The 14,318-nt window shown below is 36.0% G+C and overlaps 1 protein-coding gene across 1 annotated transcript; it reads right to left on the reverse strand.

The window, feature by feature from the left end:
- Positions 1 to 4,218: 4,218 nt before the first annotated feature.
- Positions 4,219 to 14,087, reverse strand: LOC102920850 (tear acid lipase-like protein). Its single transcript, XM_006984032.3, has 9 exons — positions 13,986 to 14,087; positions 13,651 to 13,768; positions 12,370 to 12,568; positions 11,715 to 11,824; positions 8,751 to 8,887; positions 7,790 to 7,933; positions 7,087 to 7,158; positions 4,944 to 5,015; positions 4,219 to 4,458 (listed from the first exon to the last, which is right to left on the reverse strand). Exons 1-9 carry the CDS (start codon positions 14,085 to 14,087, stop codon positions 4,219 to 4,221), a joined length of 1,194 nt encoding a protein of 397 aa, XP_006984094.3.
- Between the last annotated feature and the right edge of the window lie 231 nt (positions 14,088 to 14,318).

Genomic DNA, 14,318 nt, shown 5'->3' on the forward strand with positions numbered 1-14,318 from the left:
AATCAAGGAGGAATGGGCATAGTTAACTGAATCTTTCCTGGTGGTTCCCTGCCACTTTGGTGTTTGTTTTCTGTAAACTCATTTTGATGAATTAGTGAAGCAATGGATTGTTCTTGGGAGCCTGGTATTATCAGTGGAGACTCTTCAATGATTCCAATTTTATGATTTCGATTTTTTTCTGGTACTCCCTTAGTCTTGACCTTGATTTGTTTGGGTTTGTGCCCCTGCTTCCATTTTTGTCTTGAGAGAATCCAGGGATATTTTTAATGCCTGTGAAGGAAATCTCAGTTGAATAACTTCCGAGTGATTGATTTTGACAGGGAAGTTAAGATCTTTTTTGACAAAGTCCCCACTCACCTTGTTTCTAGAAATCTTGGTTTGGTATTTGTGTGTTTCGATTTTGGTGCAATGTTCTTTTCTGGGTCTCAGCAGGACTCACCTCGGGTCTGTCTGCAGCATCTGCTTCCCGGAAGGAAGCCAGGACGGGACCCCAGTCCATGCTATTGAGTGGACATATTGCTGTGTGGGGACAACCACATGAGGGCTGCAGCTAAAGACTTCCTGCTTCCTAGAGAAGCCATGGAGACAAGCAAACTGTAGTGACAAGATTGGCAGCTTACGTCTACCCTCCCTGCAGTTCTTCTCCACTTTGCAAAGCATTTTTAAAAACTTGAAACAAAAACAAGGCCAATTTGGACAATCTGCCCTTGGGATACCTCCTGATAGGCAGTTGTGGTGATGGCTGAGCTGAATGACAGCACCTTTGCCCAGCTCTCGGGAGCTCCCCTTCCCACGGCAGCTCATTAACTTCTTTCTCTTTTGCACTCACTTACTCTCTGAGGGTTTCAATCATTAGAAATGTGTGTCACAAACCTGGAGTTGCCTTCCCATTTGGGGAGCTGTGATGGCTGTTGATTTTTGACCATCTTCGCACCAACTCCAAGGCCACCTCAGGGGGGCGCTCAAGAGCACCCAAGTCTTCCTATGAGACTAAGGAATTCAACTGTTTAAGGATTCAGCAGCCATTATATACTGTCATTGTAGAATAAAAATTTAGAAGGCTAAAATGTAAAGGCTAATTGATATTTATTTCTTTTCTAATTTGTCATTTAAAAATTTTAGAATAAACAATTTTTAATTAAAAATTCATATTTACATTTTTTAAATTTAATTTTACATATCAGCCATGAATTCCCCTGTCCTCCTCCCTCCCGAGCCCCCTTCCCTCCAATTCCCCCCATTCCCATCTCCTCCAGGGCAAAGACTCCCCTGGGGATTGAGTTCAACCTGGTAGATTCAGTTTAGGCAAGTCCAGTCCCCTCCTCCCAGGCTGAGCTAAGTGTCCCTGCATAAGCCCCAGGTTCCAAACAGCCAGCTCATGCACTGAGGACAGGTCCTGGTCCCACTGCCTGGATGCCTCCCAAACAGTTCAAGCTAATCAACTGTCTCACTTATCCAGAGGTCCTGATCCAATTGGGGGCTCCTCAGCTATTGGTTCATTGTTCATGTGTTTCCATTCGTTTGGCTATTTGTCCCTGTGCTTTTTCCAATCTTGGTCTCAACAATTCTCACTCATACAATCCCTCCTGTTTCTCGCTAATTGGACCCCTGGAGCTCCACCTGGGGCCTGGCCGTGGATCTCTGCATCCGGTTCGCCCATCTTTGGATGAGATTTCTAGCACGACAATTAGGGTGTTTGGCCATCCTATCGGGCTTTCTCTCGACCATTGCCAGTAGTCTATTGTGGAGGTATCTTTTGGATTTCTGTGGACCTCTCTAGCATTTTGCTTCTTTCTATTCTCATGTGGTCTTCATTTATCATGGTCTCTTATTTCTTGTTCTCCCTCTCTGTTCTTGGTCCAGCTGGGATCTCCCACTCCCCTAAGCTCTCTTTCCCTCGAACCTTGCCCTTCATTACCCCTTCTCACATCCAGGTTGTTCATGTAGATCTCATCCATTTCTGTCATTGGGTGATCCCTGTGTCTTTCTTGGGGTCCTGTTTTCTAGGTAGCCTCCCTGGAGTTGTGAGTAGCAGTCTAGTCATCTTTGTTTTACATCTAGTATCCTTCTATGAGTGAGTACATACCATGTTTGTCTTTTTGAGTCTGGGTTACCTCACTCAGGATGATTTTTTCTAGATCCATCCATTTGCCTGCAAACCCAAAGGATACGGCTAACAAGGCAAAGTGACAGCCTACAGAATGGGAAAAGGTCTTCACCAACCCCACATCTGACAGAGAGCTGATATCCAGAATATATAAAAAACTCAAGAAAGTAGACATCAAAATGCCCAACAGTCCAATTAAGAAATGGGCTATAGAACTAAACAGAGGATTCTCAACAAAGGAAGCTCAAATGGCTGAAAGACATTTAAGGAATTGCTCAACATCCCTAATCATCAGGGAAATGCAAATCAAAATGACTCTGAGATACCATCTTACACCTATTAGAATGGCTAAGATCAAAAACACTGAAGACAGCTTATGCTGGAGAGGATGTGGAGCTAGGGGAACTCTCCTCCACTGCTGGTGGGAATGCAAGCTTGTACAACCACTTTGGAAATCAATATGGCACTATCTCAGAAAATTGGGAATCAATCTCCCCCAAGACCCATCTATACCACTCTTGGGCTTATACCCAAGGAATGATCAATCATACCACAAGGGCACTTGCTCAGCTATATTCATAGCAGCATTGTTTGTAATAGCCAGAACCTGGAAACAACCTAGATACCCTTCAACTGAAGAATGGATAAATAAAACGTGGTACATATACACAATGGAATACTACTCAGCAGTGAAAAACAATGATATATTTACATTTTTATAGAAGGATATAACATGTTTTGATAATGTTCATCTTCCTTTGATCCTCCTTTATCTCCCTGGTCCTTTTGTATTACACTCTTCTCCATCACCAATTTTACTACCATGTGCTTTTTCTTTTTTCTAAATTATACAAAAACCATATGAAAGTTTTTCTCTCTTAATATGGATCATTCATTGAACATGATGATCTCCAGTTCCATCCATGTTCTTGTTAATGATGTAATTTTATTCTTTGTGACTGAATGATGGCATTTATTTATGTGTATCTACATACAAACACATATGCACACATGCACAATAAAGACATTTTGTTGATTAATTTGGTACTGAGGCTGATTATATTTCATGACAATTCTAAATAGTGGCATGGCAAATATGGGTATTCAGATTTCTCCATTTTATTTAATCCTTTCCAATATATCCTTAGAAGTGAAATGACTATGTAATCTGATAGTTCTGATTTTATTTTTAGAGGGACTTCCATACTCATTTCAATAGTGGTTGGGTTAATTTGTATTTCCATAAACAGTGTATAATGCAGCCTTACCTTAATTTTTTTATTTGTTTTCTTTTTATTCTTAATGATAGCTGTTCTAAAGGGATAAGATGGAATCTTGATTGAAGTTCTGATTTTCATTTATCTCATAGTGAAGGGCATGAATAGTTTTCATGTAAGCAATGATCATTTATTTGTTCATTTAAAAATTACATGTTCAGTACATTTCTTACATATTGACTGAGTTGTTACCTTCTTTTGTGCTTAATTTTGAAATCTTGATATGTATTGGATATTAATCCCTTGTCACACGAATAGCTGTCAGAGTTTTCTTACTACTCTATAGATTGTCTTTTGATTATAAAAGTTGTTCTATTTTCTATGAAGAATTTAAGAAAATCTTATGAAATTCCACATGTAAGTTCCTGCTATTATTTCATAATTTATTACATCTTATTCAGAAAACCATAGCCTACACATATCTTGTACATATTCAGTTCCTGGGAACTACATGGTGGCTCACAACCATCCATGACTCCTGTTCCAAGGGATTCATGTCTCTTCTGACCTCTGGGCTCCTGGTCCCTGGTGGTACACACACATATACTCAGGCACACAGAGAGACATAGAATTAAATAAATATTATTTTGAAATAAACAAAAAAATCTTCTTCTTAGTGATGTAAAAGCATCCATGAAACAGAAAGCTTTCATAAGATGAAATAAGCATTTTATTAGTGCTCTTATTTTCAGGACAAATGCACATAATTTAGCAAAGTGATTTAATGATGTACTAATTAAAGCTGATTAAAGAGAAAATCAGGAATCTTTCACATTGTGAAAATCAACAGATCCTCAAAAGAAGCAGAAAAATACATAGAGAGCTAAATAAACTTCAACTTGATTGATCTTCATTGATGAATGCAACAATTTCATTGAAAACTTTGTTGGGAGCATCTAAACCTATCACAAAATCCATGTGACTATACTCAGGAATCTTCTTATGATAAATGAGATTGGAGAGGTCGGCTACTAATTGTCCAACGTCTATTGGATCGGCCAGAAAATCTTCTCCACCACTCCACATAGCAGTTGGAACCTTCATGTCCTTTATCTTATATTGTGGGGGTGTAGGCTAAAGGAAGTGAAAAACAGTAATGTTCAAATTAATGGCATATCACTTTATGGATAGCAAGTTGATTCTTTTTTATTAAATGAAAGTGGTAATTATTAATTTATGACTACAGAGTAAGTTGTGAAATCTCAGCCTTCTCAGATAGGAATATGCCAATGACAAACCCTTAAATCAAAAAAAAAAAAAACTGAATGATTTTCAAAACAGAAGTTTTCTGAATCTTAGGTTCTTTACATGTAAAATTATGGTATCAGTAATGACTAATATTTAAAAAAAAATGTGAAGTTCAAATGACAAGATATTTGGAAATAGTTACTGTATAATATTTCATTAATATTATATAAAGAAGTGTTTCCTAATTTTGAAGCCATTCTATTGTCTATCTCCACCAAAGTCCTGGGAAGTGTAAACCTACCCCATTTATCTAATTCTTTCATACATTTTCCAAAGGGAGGAGTGATTACACGTTGTAAAAGGAATCTCACCTGACCATAGTGCAGCATATTCAGAAATGGACTTTCCCAGTCATAAGCTTGGAATATGCCTGTTCTCATTCCCTGAATGATAAAACATACCATTACAAAGCCTTTCAAAAGAAAAAGAACTGGGGATAGTGGAGCTTTATTAATTCCTTTTTTCTGTATGACCATTGATTCAGATTCAATGGGGCCATATAAATGTACAGTAGAACTCTATAGCCACACCATGTGATCCTGGATTAATGGAGACTAAAGCATATATGCAGATATTTCATATCAGACAAATACAGAAAAAAGATTGAGAAAAACTAGTGAATAAAGTATATTTCATATATGTTTTAATAATACCTAAGTTGTTTTAGCTCAATGTTATATGTAGTATAACCCTGAAAAAAAATCTAGTTATTATAATTTAAAAAGAGAAGACTATTTTTGAGTTACTTTTTAAAAGTAAATTCATTATAATATGAAATTTCATTAAATTTACTTTTAGTGAGATAAAGTAAAATTCAACTGGTAAATAATTATTAATAAGGAACTATTTAGGGATGGGGAGATATCTCAATCAGTAAAATACTTGTCTTGCAAACACCAGGGTCTGAATTTAGCCCTTAATCCTGAGTTTGTAAAGTAGGGTATCATGGTGTGCATTTGTAATAGATAGAACACTGGGTTCCTTTGGCCAATCATACTGGGTTACTAGGCAAGTTCTGTACAAATGAGAGACAGTGATGAATTACATCTTTCTCTGTACCACCAGCCAGCTCCCAAATAACAACACAGAGACTTCTTATTATCCAGCTCAGCCTTAGCTTAGGCTTGTTTCTTACTAGCTCTTATAACTTAAACTAACCCATTTCTATTAATCAACATTCTGCCATGTGGCTCATGGCTTTTACCTCTCCTCCTGCATGGCCTACTTTCTCTGCATCCAGCTGGTGAATTCCTCTTCCTTCTTTCCAGAAGTTCTGCCTATATCTCCTGCCTAGTTATTGGCCATTTAGCTTTTTATTAAATCAATCACAGTGACATATATTTACAGTGGAATCAAATGTCTTGTAACACAGTGTCTCAGATAAAAGGTGACCAATGTTTAAAAACAAAACACAAGGTTTTCCTCTAGCTACAAATGCAGGTAAACCCATGTGAAAAGGACTTGCATACTCACATGTACCAGCAGACACACAGCTATAAACACACATATGTGCATGAAAACATAACTCTATGAAAATAACCAAATGTCTAAAATTATTTGAACCCAAATTAAAACACATATAATATTAATTTCCTGGCTTTATAAAAACTTTTGTTTTCATAATATTTAGTTTACATCAATACATACTTTAAAATGATATTTGCATTCAAAATTGGTATAAAATTTAAATACTCATCATTTATGTATAATTTAATTTGTATAAAATGTTTCCAATGACTCCCAACACTTTTGCCAAAAAATATCACAGATTTGTGTTGATAAAAAAAATTGTTTGGATTTGTAAAAAATATATAATAATAAGGACTAAGGTTTTCATAGCAGTCTAATATTTAAACATGAGCACATAGATTTTCCTCACAAAGTTCAAATTCTGATATATAGAGAGATGATAAACAGATTTCCTCAGTCAAATGTTATTGAATGAGCCAGCTATCAGAATGTGACATGTTACTCTAAAAATTATATGTCAGTTTATATGTCAGTGGAACCAAAAAATTCATTCCAGTGAGTATAAGCAACCCCCCAAAATACCTCTTCCTCATAAAATTAAAAATTAAAATATTTCAAAATAAAAAAATTAATTAGTGGACATGCTTTATAGGGATCCATTTGAATGTCTTTGTTGCCTAACAGGAGACATTTTATTACTAACTGGGAGGAAAACTTTTTAGTTTGATGTCTGTTCCTGTGGGCACTTGACGTTCTTATCTCCCACCAGCCCCTGAAGCCTGACAAAACTGGTGTTCATTTTACATAAAATATATTTGTACTGAATTTCTAATTTTTATAGAAATATTACAACTTAAAATATTAAAATTTTATTATTATTTGAAAACAAATGCAATATACTGATTACTAAAACAGATAGAATTGTCGTGTGTTATCAGAGGAGATTTTAAACAGGAAAAGGAAGAAAGCATGGACAAATTTTACCTGAGTGTAATGAAGCAGGGTTTGAACTGAAGTTCCTTCAGGAGCATGTCCCACATACACATCAATACGACTCTGGGAGACAGGAAGACATAATTAGTGTCTTTCTAAGAACATGAAAATTTAAAATAGTGTTCTAAAACTGTGCTACTTCTATGAATCAAATCTTGCCTTAATTAACTTAAAATGCAAATATTTTCATGTTTCATATGATAGTATTTCTCTGGAAAGAAGTCTTAAATTGAATGATGAATGATTATTAATACAAGTTTTATTTAAAAAGAGGAAGTTTGAATAAAAATATTATTTGTGCATGATATTCAGATTTGTTCATAAATAGATAGAACTTTTGACATAGTCCTATTTGTAACTTTATAAATCATATGTAAATTGTGTCACACTTTATCACATTAATTACATATTATACAGCTTAAAATATTCTGTTCTTAAGGGTTTGGGTTTGGGTGGGTGTGGACCCACTGTTGGACCTGGGAAGAGTTGAGAAAGAGGAAATCATAATCAGAATATATTATATTAAAATCTATTTTCAATAAAAAAGGAAAAAAATTAAAATATATTCTACACTATGTAAATAAATAGTTCTCAATTTTAATGTTCACCTATCAAGAAGATGGCAGCAGTAAAAAACAAAAATAGAAGATGGCAGTCACACAAAATATTGATTGAAATCAAAATTCATGCTTACCTCATTTAAATTTTGGGGATTATATCCAAATAGCAAAGTAAGTAAATTATTACAAACTGTTGCAATTTTCTCACGCTGACAGAAAAATTGCACAAAATACTCAGCATCTTCATTGAAAAGTATGCCTTTTTCACCGAAGACGGTCTGCAAATGACATGTTAAAACAGCAGCTATCACATGGAGAGTGAATTTTATTCAATAAAAAAATGAGGATAGAAGGAATGTATGCTAACCACAAAGCAGCATTTTAAGATGCTGATAAACATTTAGATGATTTATTTCACTGCAGCATAATTCTACACAAAGTTAAGAAAAGTGTCCATCAAAACCAGTAGGCACGTAAAACAATTCTGATCAATTTTGTCAGAGCAAACCCTCTGAAGTACCAAATATCAAGGATTTCTCAGTCTGACTTGTCTGTCAAGGTTGAACCAGACCAGTTTATAGAGTTTGTCATTATTTGACACATTTGTAGCTTTCTAATAAGGGAAATTCTATTACTCTCAGAGAATAATGAGACAGCATTTAACATGTTAGCACACATAAGATTAGAAAGTAGATGAGGTGAGTGAAAAGATGTGTGATAGGACATTTGAAGAAAAGATGGCTGAAAAATTTCAAATTTGATGTCAACCATGAACACCCCTATATACAAAAAGGTGAGCAAACTTTAAGTATAGTCTTTTCAGACTCACCAAGATACATTACATTAAAAGCCATACCAAGACATGCTGCAGCCAAAGCTACAGCAAGACACATTACTGTAGACTCAACACCAAGACATGCTACAACCAATCCCACACCAAGACACAGTACAGTAGAACTCATACCAAGACATGCTACACTCAAACCCACACTATACTATGGCCATGAGGGAAACAGCAGTGAAAACAGCACTCCCTTGTTTTGAAAACTCTAAGTGTGTTGCTGTTTCTGGCACCATGCTAGTAGTATTACAAACCTTGGTCGTAGTTTTTTCCAAGAATGCAATTGAGCGGATGACCCCTTTTGAATGTTTAATAGTTGCAACTGGACCCAGTGAAAAATTGATTTTGATCTTCTGAGCCAGTTGTGTATTGGTTGAAAATGCTCCAAAGGCTGAAAGAAAATAAAATTGAAATTAATTTACTAGTCTTCCATATGTTTATTTTATTTTTATGTGTTTGGATGTTTCACCTGTGTGTAGGTCTGTGCACCAGGTTTGTGCTTGGTGCCTGAGAAGGCCAGAATACAATGAAGGATCGCCTGTCATGGGAGTTACAAACAGTTGTGTGATGCATTATGGGTACTGAGAATCGAACCTAGATCCTCTGGATGAGTGAGTGGTTGTGCTCTTAACCACTGAGCCATCACTCTAATACCTTGATTTAAACTCCTTATGTCATTTGGCTAGTTCACCACCGTAATTAAGTGTGTGTTCTTTCTCATATATTTCAAGGCTATCTCTGATAATTCCCCTCTAAAACACCTGTGCGTGCACCACTGAATTTCTTTCTTTTACTTGCATCAATTTCTTTGAATGAATGGTTTGGGGTGCTGAGCTTGACATTGGGTGACTCCTAGTACATTTTGTTTTGAAATAGGGTTTCTCTGTGTAGCTTTGGAGCCTGTTCCTGGAACTCACTCTGTAGCCCAGGCTGGCCTCGAACTCAGAGATCTGCCTGCCTCTGTCTCCTGAGTGCTGGACTTAAAGGCATGTGCCGCCACCACCCAGCTCCTACTGAATTTTTAATAAACAACAATTAGATAAATGAACCTTTCCTGAACTTACTAATAAAGCTCTCTTCCTCTCCTAGTTTGCCTTGTGTTTTTGTGATAAAACATTAACTTGGAGGGGAAAGAGTTTATCATTTTTGGAGATTTGGGACCATTATCAAGAAAAGCTAGGGAAGGTGTTCAAGGCAGGGATCTGGAAGCAGGAACTGAAGCAGATATCAGAGGGATGCTGCCTACTGGCTTACTTCCTTTGGCTTGCTCAAATAGCCCAGGCTCAACTGCAAAGGAATGGCACTTCCTATAGTGGGATGAGCCCTTCTACATCAATTACCTATCAAGAAAAAGAACAACAGACACGTTTGAAGATTAGTCTCATCAGAGAAGTACTTTAATTAAGTTCCCTCCTCTGGGATATGTCTAGGTTTGCATTAAGGTGATAAAAAACGAACCAACACACTTATACTGTTGGGATCCTGTTTACTAAGTGTTGTGTAGCCAGTGCACATTTTTAAACATTTCTTTTCTCTTCTGGTCACCCTGACAGTAGTTAGCATATATTAAGGGTCTTCACATAATCATCACACTTTTTACAATTGCTTGTGGTCTTTAAGTAATCTTTGTTCCAAAAGTGTGCCTGTAAGTTTGGGTTAAGCTTAATATTTTTGGCCTACAGTCTTCCATGAGAGTGGAGATGTCCCTTCCATGCCACCTAACAATCTCTATGGCTTTCTGTGTGCTCCTTACTCCAATGTCCTGATTTGCATGTGTGTGTGAGTGTGTGTGTATGTATGTCCACATGTATATAATCATATTTAATGACTATTGATACAAAAGTCTCAAGATTTTAAAGAAATCAACCATATTTGGAGCTCTTAAATCTCTCCTGATCTCTAGAAATTTATTCTGTTGTGGCCACAGATTGGCAGCACCACATCTCTCTGCTTTCCTACTTACTATCTACAAGACTATCAAATAAAACTTCTGTGATTGTCATTCTGCCTTTCGTGGTGTTTGTTTTATTAACAATGCTTTTGAGCTCCAGCAACATTTGTGATTTGCACATATATTTTTTGCTTGGCATAATTGCAAAGGGGAATGAGCTGATCAAATTGGTAGATACTTGAATAATTCATCCTGCAATGAATCTCCTAGGAAGATGGTCCCACAAGAAAAAAAAATGACCCTAAATGTATGAGGATTTATATTGTTCTTGACATAGCCCCCCTCATTAATTTCTGAGGTTTAGAAAAATCAGATTTCTTTAGTGTACACTATATATTGTAACAGACAGCAAATTATCTTTCAAGTAGTAATGACACCACATGTTTAAACAAATGATATGCAATTTAATTAGCAATGTTTTTCCAGGTAGTCAGATTTGGAAGCATTTATTATTTATAGGATTTTTAGTATAAAATTGACATGCCTTAGACATGTCCAGAAAAAATATAAGGAGAGTGAAGCTTTGTGGAAGCTCACTGGGCCCTCAGACTTTGCTCAAAGAGCCCAAATTAAAAAAAAAAAAAAATCCCAAACAGTGCCTACGTATCATTTTCCTATTAAAATATCAGTATAAGGACATTGAAACAAATACGCATACTTAGTCTTAGAAACTCCAGTTGCAGAGAATCCCAAATATATGTGACACAATCATTATTTAAAGGTGTTACATGTTTGGAATGATGTTTAAAAAGTAGATAAGCAGCCGGGCGGTGGTGGCGCACGCCTTTAATCCCAGCACTCAGGAGGCAGAGCCAGGCGGATCTCTGTGTGTTCGAGGCCAGCCTGGGCTACCAAGTGAGCTCCAGGAAAGGTGCAAAGTTACACAGAGAAACCCTGTCTCGAAAATCAAAAAAAAAAAAAAAAAAAAAAAAGTAGATAAGCAAATATATTAATTGTGCCTGCTGTTAATTTGAAAACTTAGCCAGATCCTGTGGCTCAAACATGTAATGTCATCACTCAGGAAGCTAAGGCAGGATTGTGAGGTTAAAGTTATCCTGGGCTACACACCAAACCCCTCTACTAAACAACAAGAAGCTTGGATGTTTCTTACCTAAAACCATTTAATAACAGGATCATTGGCTAGTCTAAGTATCTCTAAATAATGAGATAATGTCATTTCCAAAATATAAATATATTTTCAGAAGATTTTTTTGTGAGCTTTTACAATAAAAATAACAAACAATCAGATCTCCATCTCTCCACATACCAAGAAGGGCGCCCTGGGAATGGCCAACATAGTAAATTTGCTTCTGTCCTGTTTTGTTCACAATGAAGTCAATGGTGGCAGGAAGATCATATTTTATGAGTTCATCATAACTGCATGACACAAAAAGAACATAGTATGAGTTAGTTGTTTATTAATAATTAAAACTTACACTTTATGTATTAAAAAATGAACTAGAGGAGTTTCTCTAAAGAGAAATCTGAATAATGAAATTGCATTAATCAAATACCTCCTATCTTTTACTCACTGTTAGCTGTCTAGATGGTCCATTCATTCAATGTCCACAGAAACCTTGATAGGATCTTATGTTTGTGTACTTTGAAAGGAGTTGTCATAGACAGCTAAGTGACAGACTAAATTTCAAGGCACGTTCACTCTAGACCTGACTTGTACTATATGTTTAATTCATGAGTTTTTGCATGTAAAATACATGTATATGTAATATACAATCTACTTCCCTCTTAATTACTAGTCAAAATTACAAAATTCTAAGCAAATTTTGTCCATCAATCTTTTAAAGTATTGTTCCATAAGAAGATGTTTTCATGAAATGCCTGTATTAGAGCATAATAAATTTAAGATGACATAAAAGGGTTTAGCCCAGTTTTAAGGAAAAATAAAGGTTTATGTTCTTTACCTAAAAGCCCAGAATTCTTCAGAATTTGAGTCTAGGTACACATGTTTCTTGGCATATATATTTCCTCTGCTGTTCCCCATCCACACATCAAAACCAGCATCAGCCAGAAAGAAGCCCAGGCTGCTCTTGGGGGGATTGACAAGCCAAATAGAGGCAGATAGAGTCCACCCATGCTGCAAATACACTACTGGCTTTGAAACTAAAAACCAAAGAGAGAAAATCTTTGTTATTTATCATTATTTTTATGCCCCATCAAAATAATGAGACTCATTGCTACATTTTATATGCAAGTATTGTAATTTCAGCCAATTTACATCCTCCAGGATCACCTCTTTGACCCCTTATTCCCATTCTGGAAAGTGTTTAATAACATGAATTTGGGTCACCATTATATCCTGGTATCCACAAAAGAAGTGTTAGTGGGCCATTATGCTTACATTAAAGTCATAAACATATCTCTATATTCTTTAGTAAAGTAATCATCACACCTGTTGGGTTCCATTTTTGTTTCTATACCCCTTGAATAAATATGAATTTTCTAACTGGAAGTTTTTTTTTTTTTTTTTTTTTTTTTTTTTTTTTTTTTTTTTGGTTTTTCGAGACAGGGTTTCTCTGTGTAGCTTTGTGCCTTTCCTGGAACTCGCTTTATAGAACAGGCTGGCCTCGAACTCACAGAGATCCACCTGCCTCTGCCTCCCGGGTGCTGGGATTAAAGGCGTGTGCCACCATGGCCCAGCTAACTGGAAGTTTTTAATTTCTAAAATTTATGAGTAATTTTCCCATCTAGTAGAGTTCAAACTCATGAAAAACAAAATATAATAAATATATACAAATGTTTGAGATAGAAAGCCTCGTCTGTAGATAATTTAACAAATAATCCAAACATCAACAAAACTCTGAACTTGAACATGGCCTTTGTAGTCTGAAATTCTAGATGGATGCATGACATGGGTGCTATACATCAGGAATAGCATGAATTCTCCCAGCAGGAACTAAAGCTTTCTACAGAGTCAATGTGCTTGAAAGTTCTGGGCCTTTCCCATCAGGTCTCTGAGCTTCTACCCTGTCCAGAAAGCTAAACCCATGAAGTAATTTGCGTTTATCCTTGCTATCATGTCAACCAACATAAGCCAGGTGTCATTTAGAACCTCAGCTTTGGATATCTGCATCACAGAGGTCTGAGGGTTCTTATTATAAGTAATTGAATAGGAAGGTTCTGCATAGAACATATTTAACTGAATACAATGCAATGTTTTGTTTTTTTTCTCACTCTGAGCTTACCTAAATGACTAGACTCATTCTTCCCATGTGGAATTCTGTAAAGTGGGAGGATGTAACCATCTTCAGTCACAACTTCATACTCTTCATATACATAACCCCAGAAGGAGATTATCTCACTCTAAATGGAAAAGAGAAAACACATGGACTTTCATTAATTTGCTCATCTGGACATATCTATGATTCTTAGAGTATAAATTCCTCATGGAACAGGGTAACAATTCCTATGTAAACAGATCCTTCAGATTATAATAAGCATGACAGTTTGGAAATGATGAGTAAAATTAATAGTGACAAAGTCATTGAAACTATGTTCATTAATGATGATAATAACTTACAACATTCATATTGGCTTCAGGATTCCTGGGTTTTTGCTTGAATATGCAAAATATACTTCCAAACATATAAACAAGGTATATTGTTCTCAGTAACCCCCACATGTTAAGCCTGCTGGGAAATAGTTGTTAGCAAGATGTAGAAAATATCTTAGAGTGAACTCAGATTATTGAATGTTAATTATGCTCACACATTGCACTCCGTAAAGTTGGCTGTATCTTCTAATAAGACACTTAGAAATAACTTTATACATATCAAAGGACAAGATGGATGTCATTAAAAGTAAGTGACCCCACTATTCATAATAGCCACCCATTTATCCCTTCACTTTTCAC

The sequence above is a fragment of the Peromyscus maniculatus genome, chromosome 1 (assembly GCF_049852395.1).
Source record: "Peromyscus maniculatus bairdii isolate BWxNUB_F1_BW_parent chromosome 1, HU_Pman_BW_mat_3.1, whole genome shotgun sequence".
Lineage (NCBI taxonomy): Eukaryota > Metazoa > Chordata > Mammalia > Rodentia > Cricetidae > Peromyscus > Peromyscus maniculatus.

Bases quoted from the DNA above. Each gene is read 5' to 3' on its own strand.
- LOC102920850 (XM_006984032.3), bottom strand. From the start codon at position 14,087: ATGTGGGGGTTACTGAGAACAATATACCTTGTTTATATGTTTGGAAGT. The intron at 12,569-13,650 runs GTAAGCTCAGAG...TTTGGTTTTTAG, and splicing joins GAATGAGTCTAGTCATTTAG to TTTCAAAGCCAGTAGTGTAT. The intron at 8,888-11,714 runs GTATGTGGAGAG...ATTTTCTTTCAG, and splicing joins TTCCCAGGGCGCCCTTCTTG to CCTTTGGAGCATTTTCAACC.